We start from the raw sequence: 24,892 nt of genomic DNA, 5'->3' as shown, positions 1-24,892 counted from the left end.
GCGGGGGCGGCCGCCCAGTTCTGTCAGCGTAACGCCCCGCAGGGCGCCGCGCGGCCCGTGGCGGGGGAAGCCGCGACGGAAAAAGCAGACAGAGTGCGAGGCTGCAGCCTGGGGACATCCCGTAAGTCGGGCGGAACGGAGGAAGGGAGCGACTAAAGGAAGAAAGTCGGGTATAGAAGGGGGTAGCGTTAGGCTGGCTGGTGTCCCGGCTCTCTGCGGTGTCAGCCACACCTGGGTCGCGCCCTGCAGGCTTGTCTTGTTCTGTGGCGGTTGTTCCCCGGTGCTTTTTATCGCTGCTTTTGAAACCCGACAGAGGGCAAGAGGCTAATTCTCTGCTCCGAATTTAGACAGCGAAGCCTGTCAACAGGTTTTCCAAATCCTTTGGAGAAAGAAGGTTGAAATTTGCGAGCTTAAACAAGACATTTGAAAGATTCAACGTATTAATTATAAAATCAGGGCACCCAGTTAACCTGGAAAAAAGTTAATAGCAGAGCAGTCGTTCACTGCTCGCACCTGGCAGCGATCTCCAAAGCGGGGTGTGCAGGGTGGATCCCTTGGGGTGACTGAAGAAACACTTAGAGCGTCTTTACTTTTTATTTACGAAATAAGAAAAGAAGTCACTGATACGAATATTTGACATATGGCTTGGCATCGGTGCTCTTGCTTGTTCCATATGTCAGAGGGTCCCACGTCACACACGGTACCGGTGTCCTGGGGGAAGCGTGGGTGCTCACAACAGAGGGGCTCTCCATGGTTCCCTCGCTTGTTGGCGCACTTTCAGCACACTGCGATGTACTGCAGTTAGTGCGTGCCTAGGTAAGTGGCTCAATGGATTGTATTACCAAGTTTTAACTAAACTAACCCTCGCAAAATGGACAAGTGGCTTAAAAAGATTCCTGCAGAGACCAAAGATTGAAGATATTGCCGCTAATGCAATTGCAAGAGAACAAGGAAATGGCAAAGCTGACTCTTCCCCAGCTTCTATCACAATCTCTTCATCAAACACATTATGAGGGAAAGCAATGACAATCTAATGAGATCTGACAAGAAGTCAGCCAAAAAGAGCTGAAATTATCATTAAATATGGATTTACATCTGCTATCATTAACAATAAACCTCACCCTGAATGTGCGTTGTGCCATGCAATATTAGCTAATGGTAGTATGAAGCCATCATGATAGGCCAGGCTTCTAAAAATGAAGCATCTGGAATGAGAAGACAAGCCTCTCAGTGTTTTTTTTAAAGTCATGTGATACTCAATCCAATACTTTACAAAATTTCACTAAACAATAAATCTTTAGAAGCCTCTTTTAAGATTTCTTACTTAATAACAAAAATAAAATAAAGTAAAATAAAATAAAATATCACATACCACTGGGGAAACACTTCCTGCCATGGTGAAAATGGCTGAAATAATACATGGAAAACAATTCAACAACAAACCAAAATGCATTTCTTTGTCAGCAAATACTGACAGAAATTGAAAGATATATAGGAAACATTGCTGAAGATTTGAAGAAACACATTGTGAATTGTCGTAGGTTTACTATGCAGTTAGCTGAAAGTACAGATATTTCTAACGTGTTTGAGCTGATGGTATTTCATGGATTCTGTTTCAGTAATGACATGCACGAAGAACTACTTTTTAGTGAACCACTAAGGGCAAGATATCCTGGAGAAGTTATATTGTCAACAGCAAATTACTTCTTTAATAAAAACAATGTTTTATAGGAAAAACAAACAAACAAACAAAAAAAAATAAGTGTAACAACTGATAGAGAAGCTGCTTTGAGTGGATTAATAATAATAAAAAAAGATTCCTGGGGTAAGGTTACCAAGATAGCACCACACATGAATTTCATTTGCTGCATAATTCATAGTAAACTATTGCAGCAACAAAGTTGGAGCCAGAAGTGCACAAAAGGCTAGAGGATGTCATTGATGTAGTTAATTTTATAAAATCAAGACCTTTAAACAGTGGAATCGTTATAATACTTTGTAATGTAGAAATAGCATTGTTCAAAAAGATGTCTTCTGTAGAAATAACATCACCCAAGATAGATGTCCAATTATAATAATCTTTCAATGAAATATAAGAGCTGGAAGTAGACATGCCCAAATCTGCAACTATCTATATGGGATATATTTATTCATGGTTTCATTTTCAGTATTTAAAATTAAAAACTCCATTAAGGAATTATTTTCTGATGTTTGCCATCTATGGTGTAAACTGTTGTGGATGAAGACATCTTCATTGCGTTTTGTCATTTTTTTGAATCCATTAGTGATGGTAATCTTTTGTATTAAGATAATGGGACCTTCAGGCCTCTGGGCATTAGACAAGGTGGCAGGCAGCTGAAGTAGAAGGCGAGTCCTACTCCACTCGGTGTGCCTCTGTGTGCTGGCGAAGGACAACATGAAGCAATGCTAGAGTACTACCAACCCTTCCTGTTTTATCGGGCTGCAATATTCCATGGCTTTAAAAAACAGTTCTTGAACCATGTAAGTATAACCCCTGCCTGAGTCAGAGCAAAATCTGCGTATCTTGTGAGGAGAGTGTGTTAATTTTATCTGCATGCAGTTGCTGAAACCATAATATGTGATGCCAGAGATTTTTCTCATGCTCTGTAAACATGTTCTGCTCTGCTGTGCCAAAATATTTTGTCACAAAAACTAGGTCTTTTAGAGATTCTAAAAACAAACAAGAAAAAAATTTTAATTTTGTGATTTATTGGAGATTGTCTTGTTCTTGGATTTTAAGAATTAAAAACAAGAGGAAGGTGAGAATGTAAAAAAAAGAAAGATGTAAGTGGAATCAGGAGGGAAAAATTAAGTAGAAAAGAAAGTAGAAGAGAACATGGAATAAGAAAACAGTAGGGATTTACAGCATGACAGCAACCCTGATGGATGACTACTGTTGTCTGGGATTCTTAGAGCTGAAAAAGTTAAAGGACATCCTGTCTAAAACAGATCTATTTGATATTTCAGTTCTGTACGTATTCGTTTCTGTATGAGGCAGGAAATAGCTTTGGTATGCAGCCATTTCCTCCCTAGAAAAGCATCCTACCTTGCAAATATTGAAGCCAATAGTACTGCATGTCTCTGCCAATAAATATTTACCTTAAAGTGGATGATGACATTTTTGGTTGGAAAATTGACTTATTTCAGATGATCTGAAGGAGAGATAACAAAAGAAACTTTCCCAGAAGTATTTGTTCAGTAATTAAGGATTTTCATAGTAATGTTACTCTGCCTCAGCAGAACCATATTGATTTTTCAGTGTATTTGTATGTGCTTGGGTATGGTACCCTCCTTGTATCTGAGCTGAATCAGATGTTTTGGGAACTGTTCCTTAAGATAATATGGCATTTCTTTTTTCTGCATTCTGCTAATAGCAATGACAAATGAAGCTAAGTCAGTATCTCTTTACTCTGGTTAATTATCAGAAGTTTCTTTTTTCTATTTGCATGCTCATCACTATTAGATATTGTCAATAAGTTTCAGTCCTAGAAGCTGACACATGCAATAGCAAATGTAATAAATCCTTATGTCATTCCTCCTCCCAACAGCAGCATCGTTCTTAGGCAGGCATTGTAAAAGAGCTGTGAACTTGGGTATTTCACTGTTGGCATATTTTGGAAAGTTGTGTTAGTCATTCCTGTCCATGGTGCTTTCATTTCAAATTTAAGGTCTCATTAGAGCTTATCTACTCAGATCAGACATATCCCCCACTGGTGGATACTTTTTGTAAATAGCTGTTATTTTGATGTGCTGAGGCAGCCTACTTTTACTTTTGGGGGAGTGAGCCCAGAATTCACATAGGAAAATGAATTTCTCCAAGGTGCTGCTGAACCTGCTAGCAATATAAAGAAGAAAATCAACCATGAGAAAATTGAAATAAATAACGTGAGGAGAGCAGAAGAATCTGGAAGACCCATGTGCACCCGCTTACCTTGCTGCAGCTTGCATGCAGGTCAGCGTCAAACTCTTTTCTCCATTATAGTGTTCCCTCAGTCCCTGCAATTCAGACTTGGATTTTGACAGTTGAATCGTTTGGATTCTTTGGATGCCATGACACCTAATAATGATATACTTTGGCTTCATGCTTCTGCTTAAAATGGTAGATAGCGGTGTTACTGAGGTAACCATCTCCATCCCTTGTCTACCAGCACAGTTCAATACAAAAAACAAGTCCTTCTCGGCTTGAGTTAAAGGCAAAACAATATTTCTAATAAGGCATAAGAGCCTCACAGTTCTCATCCATGCTTCCTGAAATATCTTCCTCAAATGCTATAAAACTGATTAAAAGAAGGCAATTCTGAAGAGGTTTAGGTTTGGGGCTGTTGGTTTGGATATTTAAACTTGGCTTTTCAGAGGGCTGTCTCTTAGACAACCCCTTCAGTGCCCTTAACATCCAGACTGTGGGTCATCTGGCATGAGTCTATGCTTTTAGTGTTAAACCCATAGGGGCAAATTGAACCATTGACCCAGGCTGTATTAGTCACATAATGGGGAATCGTGAATGCAAAAACGAAAGCCATGTTGTACAATCTGCTAATGAGGGTTAATCAGAGGATATATCCAACATAAAAGAAAATGTTTTTTACCATATAGTTTGGAGAGGAGCTGGTGCATAACTTATCAGATAGGGCAATCATGTAATACGGAGTTGGTGTGTTGCCTAAAGCACTAATACTACAAAAGTTTAGTGCCATTGTACATCATTCCAGATTTTTTTTTTGTGTGTGAAAATCTTTGGAACTTGGTTTAAACAAGAAATAATAAGTTGATGTCATAGACTTCTTATGATACTAGGTATGATTCACCATTTTTTTTCTGTTTTTCTTCCACTCACTTTCTTTTTATTTATCTCCAATGTTTACAGTATCTCCATCTCTTGTTATATGTTTAAACCAGAAGCTGCTGTGAATGGGAATCATACCTGCATAATACTTATCAGAATACTTTGTTCTTGAAAAGTAACACTTGGCACTATTAAAAAACTGCAACATCAGCATGGATACGTAAATTTGGTTTTATTTAACACTTTCCTTTATTTAGATATTTTGTTGGAGATCATTAGACTTGTTTGTCTATGTGGGAGGAATGAATGTGACCACAGGATAGTGCAGCCGAAATCTCTTTCTGCCATTCTCAGTCCTATTTCCACTGAAGTCCTGATCGCAAAGATATGAGGCTTCACAGATATTCAGCTGATGCTGAGGATAGATTATTTTAGTGGTAGTAATTAGGAATGGAATTTATGTTGTAGTGGTTATACACATTTTTGGAAAGTTTTTAGTTGTTGTTGTTACGTTGGTATTTTTTTTTGGTGTTTGTTTGTTTGTTTTTTAGTTCAGAATGGAGGCATGCCTGAGGGAAGACACAGAATTGAAATTGTGGTAAAGGGTCAAGAGTTATAGGAATTGTCTTTGAGCAGTGCTCTCAGTGCTTTGGAGCTCTTTCATGTTTCATGACAATTCCTCTTTCAGAATCTGCACTCCACAGGCAAGTTACTACTTGATTGCTAAGTCTGACAAAATTACTTGGCAGAATTAAGAATCAACGTCTTTCCAAGCAGGCAGTCTGATTACTTGATCTAATCTAGCTAATAGATACTAGCAAAATTGTACATCGGGCATAGAGCAGGTCTAAAACAGACACTTCAGCATATAGGCATATGGAATATCTTCCTGATATATCATGGTTTTTATTCATACCTCTGTGTTCTTAAATTTATTCCTCATGACTCTGCAGTATTTTTCCTTATCCACCTTTTCTCCAGTATTGCTTCTTTTCAAATGTCAGAATTACTAACTTGTGACTACTGATATAAATTAATCCTGTTTGCACATCTGTTAACTGAGTGATGAAGTATTATTTCAGTTTTCTTAAGCTCAGTCACAGATAGGTAGTACATTTTTCAGTTGAGTCAGTGTAGCTATTTTAGATGCTGCAAGAACATGACAGAAACAAAAATGATTCTGCTGCAGGTGTATGATTCATTTTTTATTAATACATGCTTTAAATAATTTTTTTCTCTGTCCTGTGTTTGTATTGTCTCTTTGTATTAGTTTGGAGTAAAGGTGAATAGCTTTGTAAAGAACATTATTGTTAAGTGTCTGAAGTGTAGAGGAGACCAATTACTGAAGGCAGCCATATATTCAGTGATTTTTATATTGCTGTAATTGTTCACATGTGCATATGTTATGCCTTCTACAAAATCTGTGGGAAGTCTGGCTTCATGTCTGTACAGCTTACCTGTTTCTTCCCAGTGGGTCTAGGAAATCTGAGAAGGTCAGGTCCTGATTCTGATCTGGATACCAAGATTTTCATAGACTACAGGGGAAAAAGAAGCGTCCAGTCATTGAATAATAGTGCTGGAAGGGGGAGGGTAATATCATTAAGGAGAAGGTATGCCTTTCTGGCTAGTTTTTGGTTATAAAATAACTTTGTTGGCAGAATGACTAGAAAGATTAAACTTTGTCGTCATGTGATTTATCCACCTAAATATCCTTGTTTATATATATATATAGACATACATATGTATACATATATATATATCATTGGGTGGTGGAAAAAGTGAATCAATTCTAATAATTCAATTGCAACACACTGAGCTGTATGAGATCCCTTGCACAGACTTCGCTATTTCTGACATATCATATTAGTAACTCTTCTTTCCTTAGATACTGGCATGGTTCTTAAAGGCTAAACATGAGAATTCCCTGTATTTTGTTGCCCTTGATCATGGCTTTGGGCCTTTGCCCTTGAAAACAGAGCTTAATGGTAGGTAATGAAAGCAAAGCAAAATATTTTAATATCGTTATTGGTTTATGCACCAAGTGACACTGAGCTCCTTGGAGCTAGGCAGCTGCAAATGACTTGTCTTCGTATCTACTTTGAGTAAGTGCACAAAAGCAACTCGAGTGTTAGCGTGACCAGCCACTAGAGGGCACGTTATATTCAGCAATTGGGTGGTAATCCTTTACCAGATGTGACTTCATACCCAACCCAGCCTAAACAACAAACGTACCTTTTTCACAGGGGGCAAAAACGGATTCAAATTCTCCAGTAATTGCTGCTGGAAGAGCAACTTTCTGAAACAGTGGTGATTATGTGATAATCCTTGGAAGTACATTAATAAGTTGGAAAATGGAGGAAGGGAATTGTGAATTGCCCCTGCTCAGGTTTGGCTGGTTGTAGTTTATAGCAGGGGTAACATTGTAGTAGTATGGCATTGAGATGTGATTGCTGTACATACACAGAGGAATAAAAATAGAAGTTTAACAAAAAGAAAATGTTATGATTGATAGTCTTCACAGAATGTCATAAAAGTTATTCAACAGTGCTAAAGTTGAAGAATCAGAATTAGTTTTGGTATAACCATTGTTAGTATGATAATTATGGGGATGTTCACCTTGTGAGCTAGATTACAGTCTTGCCTCATTTGAGTGAATGGGTCAAGGCTGAGGACAAGTAAATTTCAAGTCTCTCTCTAGTTGCTACCCCATTAGCTTTTTCAAAGGCACTGTTGTACAGAGTGGCTTGTTGTGTATATCTACTGAGGTGCCAGTCACTCGGAAGGCAAGGAGGAGGAAGCAGAGATGCAGGGACCCCTCTCTTTTTCCCATCGGACTGTAGAATTGGATCAGCATGTATGCAGCAGTAATGCGTATAGGCCTAGTCATGTGGAATCCGTAAATAGTTTGGGTTGCAGGCTGTGGAAGTCTTGGGAAAGCACATTTTCCTTGTGATCTTGTTTACATTTTGCTTGGAAAGTGCAGGAAAGGATTTTTTTGTACTATATTGGTGGGGAAACAAAAGTATGTCATAAGCTCGTAGATGTAACTATGTATAGACAAGCTGCCGCTAGGTGGTGGTCAAGAAGTTGAGGATTTTAGCGTTTGTAGGACCAATAGAGCTGGCAAGCTGAAAAGAGCTTTCCCAGCTCTTCGTACCTTGTAACAGACAGGCTTTCCAAAGTACACAGCTTAGAACCCTGTGCATCACTAGGTAAGTTTCATGCTGCTTGCTTACAGAGAAATCTTCATCTTAATATGTTTGTCCCTGTTGCTCCTTGCACAACAGCTTCTGAAACATTGGTCCAAACAGCTTTTATGGTCATGATCATTAGCTGACACTGTATCCTGAACATTAGTTTAAAACCACTTAGATTAGGAAGGTAATCACTGAAGCAAAGAAAAATGCGTGGCAGCCTAGTCTGCAAAATAATAGATGGAGACACGGCGTTTTCAGAGTGACATACATTTTTGAGCAATTAGTTACGTCAGTAGGCTCTGCTGAACTACCTTCCTAGGTTTAAGGTATGTTCTCAAATGTGTGTCATTTTCAATCTTGTTCAAGCAAATGGTCTCAGAAGTTTACTTGTTATGTGGGAAAAGTTTGAAAAAGAACATCTGAGAGTGGCTTTTCTTAGTCTTTTTTACAAGCTTCATTGTCAAACTTCATAACTGGTGAACAACAGAACAGGATGGATATTGCAGTTGGGTTATAATGGAATTTCCTTTGTAGGCCTTCCTATGTCAGGCATGAGCAGAGGACTCTACAGGTTAGCATACCAATGAAATGTAAAAGATTTTCTTTCTTAGTTACTGTTGTCTGAATGTATAACGATGTCAGCAAGCTAGACAGGTTCACAATAAATGCCTTTTTGACAGTCAGTGAATGGCCTTATCCCTGTTTCACTGTTTGGGATTATAATTGTGTACAATATTTGGAATTAGATAAATCTCTTCCACAACATCTTAGTAACCTCTCTGGATGAGTAGCAGCTTTAAACAGGATCTGGATCAATAGGAGTGCTAGGGAATTTACAGCCAGGCTGGAGCAATATATATTTTGTTCCCATATTATGTACTCATATATTAGGACTGATTTTTATGCAGAGGGAAAATTGTCAACAGTCAGCATTTCAGGTGCTATGATGATCTCAGTTTCCTGTACCTCTCTGGTCAATCTGGGGAAGCACCAGCTGGTTGTGGATATACCTAACTATTTGAATAATTTTAGGACATAGTCAATGAGCTGTGATTCAGTGCTGTGACTTGATTAGGAGTCTTTGTAATTAGCGGGAGGTCTTTTGCATTTAGTCCTAATGCAGATCAATGTCTTCTCATAACGTGTAATTGCTTTGTGCTGATGCGCTTGGATATAATTCATTTCATACTCCTCCTAGTCAAGAAAAAGGAATCTACGTATACCTTAAAGAATTAGCTAGAAATTATCTCACTAAGTATCCTGCTGCTTGAACTGTTATTTTTCATGTAATTCATATAAAGTAGAACAGACCACAAGGAGACATTTAATATGAAAAAGAAATGGTATGTGTAAAGATGTTTACCGGTATTTAGGGTACCCTGAAGTAGTAAGGCGATGGAGTGCCTGTGATTATTGGCCTGCCCTTGGACACTTTCATGGAGTGGTCGCCTTCATGGCTAAGACCAGGGCACTGGCTGACTTGACACACTTGTCCTGCCTTTGGGATGTCTGTGGAAGCATTACTGCCCTACTCTCTCAAGGGCAGTGCCTGCTTTGCTTTTTACAGCACTGTTGATGTCTTCTGCCATGAGAAGTTAAACTTTGTTTCTTCCTGTGGTGGGTAAGTGCTCCTTGTGCAAACTGCCTACAGGCAGCTGTACCAGACAGCTTTGCAACCCTGCTTGTTATTAGCTACTGCCACACCGGCTGCATTCTTTTATAACTACTTTTATTCCCTAGACTAACCACAGCAGCAAGAGCTTTCTTTCTATTTTTGTAATTTAATAGCATACCTTCCCAGTAAATGCTGCCTTAGTGTGCACTTTTCCTGGCCACTGTTCAGAAGAGGAGTGAGTGATCAGCACCTGAAATTCCATCTGTCCGTGTTAGCCCGCCTGCCCCGGCCCCGTGGCAGCACTTCCCAGATCTTCAAATAATGCGTAGGAGACATGTTAACTCTTTATGCAGTTTGAGCAAAAAGAAATGCTTTGAACTTATAAAGAGAACCAAAACCTTAGCATTGTGTATGAATGCCCCTGTTCAGCAATGGCGTGGGCAGTTACATATGATGGTATCCTAAAGAAGCCATTGCATTCTCTTTATCAAACTCCACAAAGCACTGCTGTTCTGATAGTATTTCTTGTCCTCACAGCCCCTTCTAGAGCTTGCTTAGATGTGACAAAATCCTCAGCTTTCTCTTTCAACTTTGCTCTAGGTCTTTTTTTTTTTTAAATTATTTATTTTTAACTGGAGAGTTCCACATACAAGGGAAACTGTTGTCTTAATTGTTTGGCTGCATGAGCCAGCGTGTCACTTGAGATATAATGTGCAGCTTCTTGCTATTCTTACTGGCAATGTGTTTTAGAACAGATAATCATCACCGTTCTTAGAATTACTAAATCCCTTTGCTATAGGGAAAGAGCCTATTTTAAAATACTTAGAGCCACAAACTTCACAGTGGATGAGTAAATGTTTGGTTTTCTGCTCTGTGCATATGCTTAACCCTCTTCCTAGTAGTTCCACTGATGGAGCTATGAACTTCGGCCATTTAATTTCCTAGGGTAGCGTTGCTACTGGTTACTGGAAGGCTCTGTTGTGCTTCACTAGGCCTTCTGCTAACACACGGATAGATATCTGAGTCCAAAAAAATCACCATGTTAGTGATCAGATTGGATGAACTGATGAAAGCCCACCCTAGAAATTTCAGATAGCCTGCACATTAGCTATGACACGTAAAACTTTCATATGGCATGCTCTTTTCCCAATCTTCAGTAACTAATGAAAAAAAAATCACTTGTGTGAAAGTACTCAATTTCAGTAGAAATGGGAATAAAAATGTTGATCTTCTTTTCCACAATAATACTTTTTTATTGTTTCCTAACTTCCCTACAAAGTTTTTGTATAGATGCATGTTACAGTCAGGACATGCATGTGCTGTCTGGGGTATACAGAAGTTGCACTGCTAGCAGTAGCAAGAAGCTCAGTTAACAACTTGGGTATTTACCCAGTTTCTTGGACAGAGCTTGCAGCCTGCACTGAGTTCCATACTATAAAAGCTACATATTTAACAAGAATCAAAGTGGGTTAAAGGTATAGTTCCCAAACTGGGGTCCCTGAATTCATAGTCGGTGTTTTATAAAAGCGTTTTGTCATTACAGCATTTCCAGTTGCACATATGAGGAGACAGATTGATGTGCAATACAAATTACCAACACAACTGTAACCTGTTTTGCCCGTCCTTCCTTTAGTGTAAGACACATACTACAATCCAGTGTAAGCGTGTCAGTCTGTTTTTAAATCTCCTTTGTATTCTGTAATCTCCTCCAGCCAGATAATTACTTTCCTGAGCGAAAGTTGCAACATACTAATATCATGAGATAAATGAAATCAATGTAAATTAAGGACTAGTCTGAACTGAATGCAGTTGTCCAAAATGTTTTTTCCTTCTCTCATGAACTGTAATTATTCTAGCATGATGGTGCTGATCTGATCTGAAATTCCACATTTTGCAGCTCGCCACTGACCTTTGTGACCCTTTTTTGACCAATAAACAAGGCAACTTCTCCACACACACCTACCACTGTGGCGGGTGTTTTTGTACAGGTAGGTGACAAGGTGAGATGACAAGGGCCTGAAGGATGCATCTAAGTAACAGTCTTTTGACTTGCTCACGTGAGAAGAGTGCTTTTTTCAGGCTCAGATCCTCAATCTTGCACGTTATCTTTCTGACTCTTGCTTATTTTCCAGTGTTTATGCTTTGGCTATTTTCATTTTGAAAATGAATGTCCTAGTGATAGGACAAGGGGAACAGTTTTAAACTAAGAGGTGAGATTTAGATTAGATGTTGAAGAAATTCTTCACTCAGAGAGTGGAGGCACTGGCCCAGGCTGCCCAGAGAAGTTGAGGCTGCTCCATCCCTGGCAGTGCCCAAGGCCAGGCTGGGTGGTGCTTTGGGCTGAGTGGGCTGGTGGGAGGGATCCCTGCCCATGGCAGTGGTGGGCTGGGTGGGTTTGAGGTCCCTTCTGACCCCGACCACTTTGTGATTCTATGATTTTACCTTTCTGCCCTTGAAGGATAATTATGGCTAGTACAAATGAGACCCAATTTCGACCAACGTAGTAATAGGAAGACAAATTCTGAAAGGTTGTGTTAGGTTGGATTATGTAACACGTAATGTTTTTTCATAGGTTTGATTTTATGGCTTCCTTCATTTGAATTTAGTTTTATATAAATTTGATTCAGCAGAGCCTGCTGTTCTCTGATCTAGAGGGATACCTGACATGCATTTGTATACAGAGGAGTGATGGTATATTATCATGAATAGGCCTTTACTAACCTTCATTTCAATAGCAAAACAATTACTATCAAAACTTGATTTAAGCAGCACATGAAGCTTATTTACTGCAATAAGCTCTATTGTAGAATTTGCATTTAAGTGGAGGGTATAGTACAGAAATAACATGTCAAATGCCACACTGTTACTTACATATGAGACTGATTGATATCATTCAATGCAATGCATTCTAGTTGAGTTTGCTGATATAGTAGAGTTTTCTGATTTCATACGCCCAGTATCTTTTTAGAAAGTGCTGTATCCATATTGGAACTCTGAATTTGGTCTCAGCCCAGATGTGAGTCATTGCATGGGAAAACGTGAGCCTTGAGAGTGCTTTAAGCCACTGAAGAATGAAAGCATGTCGTTTTTCAGCTTTTTTTTTTTTTCTTCTTACCAGAAAGTTATACAGAGTATGTAACTGTTCAGTAAGAGGGGGTAAAATAATCATATTGAATTATGCTAAAACCTCACAAAGCATTGAGTTACTTTTTGAATAAACTTACTAAACATATGCAGAAGTTAGAAAAATTGAATGAATTCTTTTCCTTCAAGCACCTTCCTTGACAACATACAAGGTTAAGGGAAAAATAAAGTATGACTGTGTTTCAGTTTCTTGTGTTTCAGCACTTAATATGTAGGTGGTTTACAGGTTTTATAAAGACTTAAATGTCTGATTTTCATTGGGAAAATATATGCTATTGCTTTTCACCTACCCTATATGCTCTAGCTGCTGAAATAGCAGATAGAAAGTCTTAGAGATGCAGCACTGCGAGTGCTTTGTTTTGGCACTAACTATTTTAAAATGCTTAAATAAATGAAATCATGCTTACGGCAGATTGAAATTAAAGTAGACAAGTCTCAGAGGTCTCCCTGTTTTATTCTCAAAATTGAGGAGACAGGCTTTTGAAAGTCACATTTACCCTGGGCAATAATTTATTCTGGATATTTTACTGAAACTTGTACCAGGTTTGTGCAGACACACAGTCCCACACAGACTTGAGGAGGGGCTTAATGGATCAAGCTGTCTGTACAGTACCTGACCTATCTCTGTGTATTACTGTATTACGTCTGTCAGTTTTGTTCATTATTTTGCAAATCTGCTTTTTTTTTTTTTTCTTTCAGTATGCTTTCAGAATAGATGTCTGGTGTGGGAAGCTATATAACTGATGATGGACTTGATTGTCCTACATCATATTCACAAAAGCTGATCAGAATTGTTTTTCTGGGTTAATCTGAACGTCCTCTAGAATGTTCCAGTTTTAAACACTTCTGATTAGGTTTTATGAAAATAGCATAGCTAGGATGATTGCATGAGCAAGTCTAATTATGGTATAATTATCAACCCTCCTGTTAATTAAAATGCCATAAAGAAAGCTAAGTAAACATATTTATTTATTTATTTATTTTGATACCCTGGAACACCTAATAAGAGCAAAAAGTAAACTTCATATTTTTGAAACTATGTACATTTAAAACTGATGAATGCTCTGTAGGTTGTATTCATCTAAATATAAGGTATTTCAAATCTCTAATAACATAATGGCATCCTTGGATGAAGGAACAAATTGTAAAAAATACCTCTGTGATGGTAATTGTAAGCAAATGACGAATCTTGCTGCTGATTTCCATTTTTCTTTGCAGACTATGACTCCTCCCACCTCCACGATGTGTTTGAAGAGATGTTTCTCCATATCCCCTGCAGGAATGCTCTGAACATTGTCTTACTCCTAATCTAGTCTTGCCTGAGGTAAAAGCTCAAGGTCTTCTCCCTAACAGGAAGTAGTATCATACTGCAAACAGTGTTTTATGTACTCCAGCCTTATACTACACTTCCATATTTTAGGGGCTTGGCTGGGAAAGAAATTGAACCTCTGGACGTTTTTCTGTCTTGCATTTCCTAGATTCAGTGACTGACAAATCAATTTCAAATCTGCCTTGATGATCAGAAGTGCGGATCTTTTAAAAACTTGAGTTTTGGATCCAGGCTCTGACACTATTCAAATCCTCAGCTAACAGCAGGATGCTCAGAGAATTCAGCCAGCAGCATCCTCCAGTTTAGAATTTCCTGCAAGTTCATGGCTGAGTTTCGTGAAGACTGCTCTGCCACTGACATCTTCTCCTGGCAATGTGACAGAAAATTGAATAATTTTACGGTCAGGTGTTACAGGCTCCATAATGCCATACATAAGGTAGTCACATTGTGTTCTAGCTTTGGAAAATGCTATTACCTGCTTCACAGAAAATGGTTGTGAACGTTGCTCAGTACTCAGAGCAGGGCTGAGGCCTCTGCAACTGATTCCTTTGAAAAAGTTGGCCTACAAGGCATCAGACCTCTTGCTGTAGGTCTAGGCTCACAAAACCCAGCCATTTCAAGTCTCCCTTTCTGCAGTCTGCTTGGCAAAATGGGAGGAGTTTATCCCATGCGAACTGAAGAAATTTTGGCAGTCTCACCTTCTGGTGACCAGTACAGCTGTGAGGGCTGCCCCGTCATTTCCTGCCGGGCTGCCCCAACTTGGTGAAGGTGCATGAGGGTGCACAGCATCAGCAGCTGGGACATGGCTCTGGCTGTGCTCGCTGGGTACTGGGAACTACTGCCACGAGAGCAACAAGCTCAGCTGAACAAACTTTGCATCGTGAGTGGGCTTGGCCAGCCAGCACCTGGGGATGTGGTGCTGTGGCTATCTCATTTGGCTTAGTTTGTTAGAGAAAAATACAGCATAGTGACTTTGCTAGCAAGTCACTTTGAAAACATTCTTTCCTGAAGCAGCATGTCATTGGTTTTGAGCTCACTGAAGCCCTTTCTTCTTAGACAACACCATGGATGTCTGTAAAGAATTGCATATGGACAAGAGCAAGCGTTTGTATGAGTCATACTAATTGAGTTGCTTGAGGTGCTGCTGGTTATACAAATACATGCAAACATCAACCTTACAAAACTCATCATGACTTGCCTGCCAGTTGTAGGGCATGCAAGAATGTTGGAATCCCGCTGAGCATGGTCGCTTTTCTTTGGAGTGGTTGTGCTTTGGATGGTTTGTCTTTTCTCAACAGGAGACCAGGAGTCTACTGATTCACTGTTCCTTTTAGCTAGAGGAAAAGGATGCTGCCTGAGAAGAGCTGGGAAGAATGTAAGTTAATCATAAAAAGTATTTGCACTTTAAAAACAAGAAAGCAGGTATCTCAGCTTTAGTGAAAAAGAAAGCTGGCATGGTTTATCATTTACAAGCTCAGGTATGAATCAGTATCGAGACCAATTTACAACCCGTTGGCTATAAATCCTATTTAATTATCTGATGACTGTTTTGGGGTGTAAATACAAGACAGTTGATGGATCGAGAAGAAATTTTAGACCAGACAAGTCCTTTCATTAACTTGGAATATGGACATTTTTAAAGTGGGAAAATCATAGTTATCCTGAAATTAAATCTATGCTGTGACCTTGCTTCTTTTGTGCCAAAATGGGTAATGGAAAGAGCATACATTTTCTGATATTCTGAGTGTAGAAAAAGGGGCATACATTGAAAGGTTTAGTCTCCAGGTGCTTTGGTTAACGAGTTCTTTTAAGAGGGACTTACTGCATGAGGAAAATAGTTGTTTGTGTTGTTTCTTAACACTTCTTCAATCCTGCATGTAAAATCGTAATCATAGCTGTATGGGTGGAGTGGAGCACACAGAAGCTGGCTATGCTTAGTATTTTATGCGCTATTTATTTGTCATGAGATGTTTTTTGTTTTCTTTTGGTTTTAAGTGTGATATATTAGGAATATATAAGCACAACGGTAGGGAAAATGTGGGGTAGGAAGACAGTCAAAAAATAGGAAATGAAGAACATACGGTTTTGGACTGATGAGGGAATTCCTGGCTTCAAGGACTGATACGTGGATGCTAAAAAGTCATGACTTGTGACTGGTGAGAGCTGATTCTGTCTCAATGAGAAAACAGAAATGGGAAAAGCAGTGAGCTGTCTGTGTTTGTGTATTCTTTGTTTGCTGCCTGTGTTTAGAAAGGTCCTTTTAAAATGAAAATTGGCAGTTTGAATGAATCAGCCTTGATTTGAAGCCTGCAGTTGTTGCTCAAAACCGACACAACTAGGCTGGTTCCAATGGAAAGAGTTTTCTAGAAATATGTGAATGCTATCTATATGCAGTAGTCCCTGAACACTAGCCTCAGTGTTATACTGGAACAAATACTACTTTAAGGCTTATGCACGATCTCTCTTCCTCTTTTTATCTGCTTGAAAATGAGGTATTTGCTGGTCCTTATGCAGAAACAGGAAGCTGTATTCCAATGCTCTTTACAGCTGCTGTGGAGATAAGCTTTTTCTGTCTGAAAAGGTGAAAAACCACTATGTTTTCCATGCAGTTCAAAAGAACCCACATTTTGTTTTGCCATATACTCCTCAAACGGCATCTCCCTTTCCTCCTCCTTAGATTGTAACTGGCACATTGAGTTAGTGAAGATGCATGTTTATCAATCAGGCTGTGCTAACAATATCGTTTTCCATAATATTTCAGCCCCTATGGGGAAAGGCATGGCCAAATTTTAATTTAGCTTAAAACAAATAATCACTGCTGCATGTTTTTGTCGTGTTAAAAACAGGTTATTAATTGTACCTGTAAAAATATTCAGAACACACAGACTACTTTGCTTTTAAAAAACAAACAAACAAACCAACCAAACAAAAAACAACAAAGCCAAAATAAAATTTTTGACAGTCTTTTTATATACACCAATACAGAAACAGTAGATTTAGTTCGGTTTCTTCCCTTAATTTGACCTTGTCCCACAGGAGATAATTTTATGTAACCAAGTCTAGAAGTTCACAGCCCATTTGACACAGCCCTTTGTTTTCAGTCCTTGTGCTATTTATTAATCAGAGGAAAATGAAAATATAGTCTGATGATCAAATTAAAATAAGAAGAGGAGAAAAATGCATTGATAAAATAAATATCCCAACATAAAATGTGTAAAACACACATGGCTCAGAAGCTAGACAGATCTCCTTCTATAGAGGTATTTGGGTTGTGCTTATATTACATTTTTTCATAAAGATGATAAATATGATTGCTGTTCTGATATTTTCTTAAAAAAAACCAAAGAGCTTCGCGAATGGTAATGATGAAAATAAAGCAAGAAAATGAGAAAGTGATTTACATCAAAGTTACAGTTTCTTATCATAATGGCCACTACATACTGGGAATTTCAATAATTATTCTTAATCTGCTTAATGAGTAAACTTAATGTGTCCTACATAAAAAAGATAAATCTCAGTAAGAATCTCAAAAGATTTGTTTTCATTCTCTTGATGTTTTTAAGCTTTCATGATCTCTAGTAACTCTGTATTTCACGTTAGGTCATTAACCTAAGCACTAGCAAACTCAGTTTCTTTATCATCTTCCCTCCTGAAGGTTAATGACAGAATGCACAAAGGTGTTGATGAGACAGGCAGACTTAACTACATAGTCTTCAGACAAAAGAGGCCTATTTTAATGGACTTTTTTAATGTAATGTAGTAGCACATGATAAAAAAAGACGTAAAAATGTTTAACCCGTATGATTAAAGCAGTACATCTCAGGACCTAGAGTAACAATCCGGGAAGAATATATAAAAGAGGAACTCCTGTTAATTTGCACTAAGCTGCTGCTTTGGATGACCACAAATCAAAGCCCAGCTGTGAGCTTCTTTTTTTTTTTTTTTAAACTGCCACTATGAGTCCAGGTAAAACATGAGTGGCTGTCGCATTACAGTAACAACCTGGGAATGTCACTAATGAGCTTGCTAATAGTCATAATCAATAAAGGCTACTATAATCATGCTCACCATGCAAGCATGTGATGTAATTGCAACTGTGCTGGCAACAGTCCCCTCTGCAGACAAGTGCTTTAAGATGTTTGTGTATCCTTGGTGCTGTTTTTAGAACTCTGCTAAACTGTTGTGGGTTTTGTTGTTGTTTAATGGTTGAAGGGACAAGTTGCATGGCTCTCTTCTACATTCCTGTAGCATGGCAGTAAATAATTTCCCAAGCAGAGATGAAGAGAGGTTGTCCTGTGGACCAGTCTGAGGAGTATGTCAAATATGCTCAGGCCCTGCTTGCTGCTGTCTTTTTGGCAGCAGCTGGAAGGAGCCTGGGGAAGGAATGTGCCTTTTGTCTGGAGCAAGGCACTGGGCATTAGTAGTAGCAGTAATGCCTGCAGAAAGGGTGCTCAGCTTCACTCGGTCTCTGTTTAAGTGTGAGTTGAAGAAATATTAGGTCTAGGGAGTCTAAATTCTTTGGTGGGGAAATACCTATGTCTATATTACCTTTGAGGAGCTGTTCAGGAGCTAGAGGAATGGAAATCTCATGGCTGATGTTAAACTTGTGCACCTTACGTGGTAATACAACACAACTGTACTCGTGTTCATACTTCCTATAATTCCAGTTTTCCTGAAGCATAAATGATTAGCTGCTGCTGATTTAAACCTATAAATAACTAAAGCAAAAAAGGAGATTACCGGGGACTGAACTCAGAACCAATGATTTAATTTGTAACAAAAGACAAACTTTTTTTTTTTTTTTTAAGAATTTGAAGAATTAAAAAAATCAGATCACTTCAGGGACAAAAGGGAGATGGATTTAGTTTAGAAAAAAGGATTTCCGTGGCCATCAGCTGAAATCGGCAAGGTTCAAATTGCAAACAGTATCACACAGGAATATAACTTTTTACTTGAACTCTCTAATCTCCAAATTATGCATAATAATAATATAACCTGGTTTGACTCAGTGAAACATCAATTTCTTTTAAATGTACATTGGGCAGTCTAATGTAGAAATATGGTTGATTCTGGATGACTTGTTAAATTCACCCAGCCACCATCAACTCTTTCACAAGGTTATGAACATTTAATCAGGAAGTACACTGAATAAACAGACAAGAAGACTGCTAGAAATGAAAATGTACAATGAACTATCCAAACAGCAGAAGGCTTAGTGAATGAGGCATTGTACACTTAAAACAAACAAAAAATCTTAAAACTTCTTAGAAATTAGCTTTTGTAGCTAACATATTTTTCAAGACATCATGATTGCTGACCATGAATGCCACACTTGCCAAAAGAAAAAAAGAAAAAAAAATAGCTTTATTCTATGCATAAACAGCAGCCAGTTTTTCCATTCTCAAATCCCAGCAACCTTAAGCTACTTGTGTCTGAAAAAAAGGCACAGAAAAAAATATTGCTATTCCTGTCAGCAATCTCCATGAACCTCAAAAGGTGTAATACCTTCTCCTAGCTTACCTCAGATCATCTTTAAAAATTACTTGCTTTACCTTTTTTTTTTCCCATGATCTCTGTAATAGGGACCACATTACAATGTAAAAGTTTCTGAGTACCTAATTTTAGTACAGTTAGCCTAACCAAGTTTTAATTCCTAATTTGTTGAATTAATGCTACAGGGTATAACACGGCACACCTGCATATTTTAAGTGTATGAATAATTTTGTTGCTCCTTCCAGTTTATAGGAGGAACATAGCAGTTTCTCCTCTTAGCGTGTTTATAGTCCTGTATACGTTAGACTTTTGGAAGTCTGCCCATGCCTAATGCCACTGTGTTTGTGCTGGCATTCAGCTTGATCACAGCCTGCAGAGGACAAGGTTTGCTCGGAAGGCAGGCAGGCGCAGCATCGGCTCAATGCTAGTTATTCTCAAGCTCTGCTTTGCCAGAAAGGGCCATTTACTTGTTGATGAAGACTAGTGTCTTTTTAAATCTGCAGGATGGAAAGGCGCCTCCCCGGGTGCTGATGAGTTAGAAGTAACATTGCGCACAGCAGCAGTGCAGCCACACTTCAGTAATCATCCAGTTCCAAGGACTGATGGAGTAAAGTAAGTGGTGAAGCCAGAAATGAAGCCTTTCCTCATAGAAGATACAAATTAACAGCTATCATATATCTATATATAAATGATTTTGTGACAAAACTTTATAAGGGTTACATGTTTCTTGTCGTGGTCTTTGTGCGCCGGGAGATGCACGCCTCTCCCAGAAACCACGGGCTGGGTGTTGGTAAAGAGCATTTCCTGCTGGCCCTGGCCAGCCCCTCCCGTCACCAGCCTCGTGTTGCTTTGTGCCGTGGTGTGAAGCTTCCTCCATGTTCTCTGCCTAGTGCTACCTATGAGAGATGTCGGGTCTCCAGTGTTCTCAGAATGACAGCTTTCTTTCTAATCCCTTTATTATTGTTCACAGCTGCCCTAATTTACCCATGGCCACAAACCCAGGTTTTTGCCTTTTTTTTTTTTAATTGATGTTCACATTGTTACCTTTTATTAGTCTTATGAAAACTCAAACACAGAATGTACAAATGACTAGTGTCATTGGATGTCTTCTCTTCAACTAAACAAGTGTCTGTCAGCACTGATAGTCTGAAGACCAATTTTTTTTTTTTCTAGAATGATTATGGTCCTCCTTTTAGGCAAGCTTTTATTTTGCATAGCTCATCTTGCTCCTATCAGGCTCATCCATGTCTCTCTTCTTTGGCTACCCCATAAAGTAATGTGGGTATGGCAAATAAATGTTCCATTTCATTTGGCAATTCACATGTACTCATCAGGTTGTTCTGATGTTGTCAGGCCACAGCTAGGTGTTCTTGCAATAGCTGTACGCATATTACTTGAATTAATGTTTTAGGAGATATCCTAAAGCTGTGTGCTATGGTAAGTGGAGTTGCTCTGTTTTTCTCTCAGGATATGTTGCCAAAACATGCATCTGTCTGAGCATGCAGGAGAAATTTTAGAAGGCACTGCAAGACTGCAGCACTTACATGCAAGCTCATCTGCAGGGGACTCTGTGCAGCAGTGACACCCCGGTCAGGCAGAAGTGGCTCACCAGCCAAGATCCCCAGCTGACCAGAGCAAACGCCTGTGGTCAAAACATCGGATGCAGCCTCCGAGGAAAGGGGACCATATTGATTCACTAAAACTTCAGGTATGGTAGCTGAGCATTCTGAACTCACGTATAACTTAAGTTTCCTACATTGTTCACAGAGGACACTTCTTAATCAGGCAGGAGTAAAGGCCAGGATCTGGATTTTTTTTTTTTTGAGGCCACTTAAACGATAATCCTAATTGCATTAGGATTAATCTCCTTTTAATGCATATTTTGTGACACTTCTCCCCTCCTCCCCCATCCAAGATAGGGAATTACAGAGATGTTAATTTAAGCCCTTGTTTCCTATTGTTCTCCAGCATTTAGTGAGTATAACTGTCTCACTGAGGTCAGTGCTGCTTTTCATTGTCCCTTTGGGAGTTATTTACATAAAAGGACAAGTATAAGGCTGCTGTTGAGTCTCACTGTACATCTTCTCAATCTGTTCTAATATTAAACTATTTAACTCCCCGATTTTGATACAGTTTAGTTCTTCTTTCAGTCCATTTGCAGATTAAGTATGGAAATAGAGAAGTACATTCTCCAGGGTGCTATGACTATTTAACTTCCAAATCAGCATTACCCTGTCTTAAGACATGGACTTTTAAAAAGTTAAACAATCTTTTATCTTCCTCACTGGCTTATCAATCTGAATGCAAAATTGTGAATACAGTGGATTTTAAAAACATTTGCCTTATATTTATGCTCCTGACATTTTGAAATAGGCCCAAATCCAGACTGCACTGTGAAAATGAACAATGAAATTAAATTGTGCCCTATTTTTCTCCGCTTTCACACATTGTCTGAAACTGCATGTAAAGAGAAATTAACCAACGTAATAATTTTAATGAGTATAGCACCAAGATGCAATGTGTAAAAATATATAAACAAGTAAGACTAGTAAAAACAAAAGAAAATGTAATGAAACAGAAGATGGGGTGATGTCCCAAGTCTTGTTGCTTTTGATCTTAAATTAAACAGCCTCAAAAATCATTCCTTCATACAGCTGTTTGCTATATTGCATTGATTACCTGCTTTTTTGAGAGGTATTAGCAGATTCAAAGACGACAATACAGGCTATGTATTTTCTATGTATAGAACAGACTATGATCCTGTCAGTCTACTGTTGTGTCGTCTACAGCTAATTTAAATCTTCCTGGGACAATGAAATACCAACTAAGTATACTTGGCTCACCTTTAGTAGGTAATAGGCATACCAGATAATCAACAGTGATCTGCATTAATCTGTGTAGCAAAGCTTGTACATGACTCTGAAGCTAGTTAAAACTTGATGCAAGATCAGTGTTTCTTGTAGGAGTAATTTGGCCAAACTCAAGCTGAAGTAAATAGAAACTATTTTCTCCCTTAACAGGAAAAGAAATGTCTTCTAGGAAAGAAAGGGCACAATCTGCACAGCACCAACCCTCAACAACACATCACACTGCAATCATTGGGCAATGTCATAGCTGTGTAAAAAGTTAAGCTATAACTTGTTACTTTTACTGGGCTGTTTACCCCTTAATTTCTTACCCGTTGTACAATCAGGAGGCAGAGGTAGCCCAACCAAGTACAGAAAAATTGCCTTGTTATCTAAACTTGGAGCAGTTCTGCTTACCTTTTATCATTTCACTGATGCAATCAGGCTATTTGCAAATATTGGAAACTGAAGAAAATTGCAACGATGGGGAACAATAATTATGAACGCTATGAAGTTAAGAGATTCTGCAGAATGAGGAACGTACATGATGTAGTTACTTAAAATAATCAATGATTTGAATTATAAATAAATTCAAGGAGAATTTAGCCAATGTGGAGACTACACTTTCTCTGAAAGCAAGAAGATATTAATTTTTTGGGGGGTAGGAAGGGGAGGAATAGAGAAGTGGTGGAAAGAAAACATGATAAAGTTCTGAAATATCTTGATTACCTGCATCTAAAGTAAAAATACTAGTCTAGGGACTAAAGGGAGGCAAGTACATAGTTTCACACCTTGGTATGCCAGCCTGACAAATTTGGAATATATGCACTGTTGAATGGCCGAAGTGGTTTTGATATATTTAACCTGCTTAAAACATATGATCAGACTTCACATTCATGGTATTTGTTTTTGAATACCACACAGAAAATAATAATAAAAAGAACAGGGAACAACTTTTCCATGGATGAGACTTCCATATTTATTATTCTTCCATGTGCATAGAAAATGGCAGTGAAGTTTTTTTATGAAATAGGCAAGGAATGGGAGAGGTGTAGATATACTGAACTAGACTTTGTGCTTCAAAATTACACTATTAATTTTAAAAAGTTTTTTTTTAATTTATAACATTTTCTTGGATTTTTTTTTTGTGCATGATGTTTCAAATTCCTTTTAAAATGACACACTGCATTACAAATGGATGGCACTTTGAACCAACATGGCATTTTTCATATTTACACCAATGAAAGAAATTTACACAACATAATAGCATACAATCTTGACATTTAGTAATAGCAATAAAACAAGGGCATCCGTTTTATTTTTTCTGTACAAACTATCAGAACAAGACTTTTATTCACATAAAAAAATCAGCTTTAATTTGCTCTGACCTACACACTTTCCAAATTCATTTTACTCAATTCTCAAACCTCTCATCACATCGCCCACACCCTCACCAGACTACAGGAACTACAAGTAATTATACCTAACATCTAAACAGAGCAAAAAATCCATCCCTTCCAGTTTTTCTTCCTGACAATTCCTCACTCAAAAAAACAAAAACAAAACAAAAAAACAAAACAAAACCAAACCTCCAAAACCAAAACACTTCCTTGTTCCTTCTTTTATTTCACTTTCACATTTCATAACCAAAGCAACAAATGAGGCAATTCCATTTCTTCTCAAGCAAAATGAGAAATATACTGTTTTCTTCCTTTGATGCTACACCCAGGAGTCAGGTGAACCTGGGTACTGTTCTGCTCTATAAGAAGATCGTCTGGTGGAATAAAAGTCTACATAATTTGTGGTTGATTTCAGTCCATATTGTGTTGTATAATCTGAAGCAGGAGGAAAGTGAACTCGATCATCAAAGTATGGGTCTTCATAGCTATGTGGGGACTGCAAATATAACCTGTATGCATCGTAGTTTTTTCTGTTGGTATCTTCTTGACTGTAATACAATTGCTGATGCTGTTGACAAAGTGGAAGAAAAATAATTTTTAAAAATTTACTTAACAGAGAAAATACTTGTTTTCAAACATTTCATGCATTATACACAACCTTTCCCTAAAAAGTTTAGTGTAGCGCTACCAGCGATGACAATAACAAATGTTTCAAACCTCCGCGGAATGTAGCTAAGGTTTAAACGAATCTAATGCAGGAAAAACTTCTAAGTCCACCTGCATGTCTCCTCCTGCATTCACTAGGAAGCTAGTAGCTCTCCAAAAGTAGTATTTTTAGAGCATCCATAAAAAATACAGAACCTGACCATAGCTACCAAACATATCTGTCAAGTCAGAGGAGTGGTCTCAGACCCAACCATAACAAAACACGGTTAGTCACTAAAATATGTGACTATAAAAAGAAAACAAAATAATAAACTGGCAATAGCTTATGTACTTTTAAGTACAGTAATGCCCAATAACAGATTAAAAATGGTGTAGATACGCTCTACCCAAAACACTC

The 24,892-nt window shown here is 38.3% G+C and overlaps 1 protein-coding gene and 1 long non-coding RNA gene across 25 annotated transcripts in view; one reads left to right on the top strand and one right to left on the bottom strand.

The window, feature by feature from the left end:
- The first annotated feature begins 11 nt into the window (after window positions 1–11).
- On the top strand, window positions 12–23,863 carry LOC308198181. Of its 6 annotated transcripts, XR_013953701.1 has the most exons (9): window positions 19–121; window positions 2,309–2,502; window positions 3,842–3,973; window positions 11,514–11,604; window positions 13,979–14,084; window positions 15,389–15,465; window positions 20,087–20,195; window positions 21,051–21,291; window positions 22,604–23,863. It is a non-coding gene; the product is annotated as an uncharacterized lncRNA (long non-coding RNA). The 6 variants fall into 6 exon arrangements; XR_013953702.1 differs by lacking the exon at window positions 11,514–11,604 and having other exon boundaries at window positions 20–121; XR_013953703.1 differs by lacking the exon at window positions 3,842–3,973 and having other exon boundaries at window positions 22–121.
- The window catches only part of PKP4 (plakophilin 4), a 94,796-nt gene continuing 93,287 nt past the window's right edge, over window positions 23,384–24,892 (bottom strand). For all 19 annotated transcript variants that reach the window (XM_080600015.1, XM_080600017.1, XM_080600016.1 and 16 more), the window contains one exon: window positions 23,384–24,397. In XM_080600015.1, the coding sequence (XP_080456141.1) occupies window positions 24,149–24,397 (249 nt within the window). In that variant the 3' untranslated portion in view covers window positions 23,384–24,148. The remainder of the gene's footprint in view (window positions 24,398–24,892) is intronic.

The sequence above is a fragment of the Anser brachyrhynchus genome (assembly GCF_964034855.1).
Source record: "Anser brachyrhynchus genome assembly, chromosome: 7".
Lineage (NCBI taxonomy): Eukaryota > Metazoa > Chordata > Aves > Anseriformes > Anatidae > Anser > Anser brachyrhynchus.
This window is presented reverse-complemented; position numbering and strand designations above follow the sequence as displayed.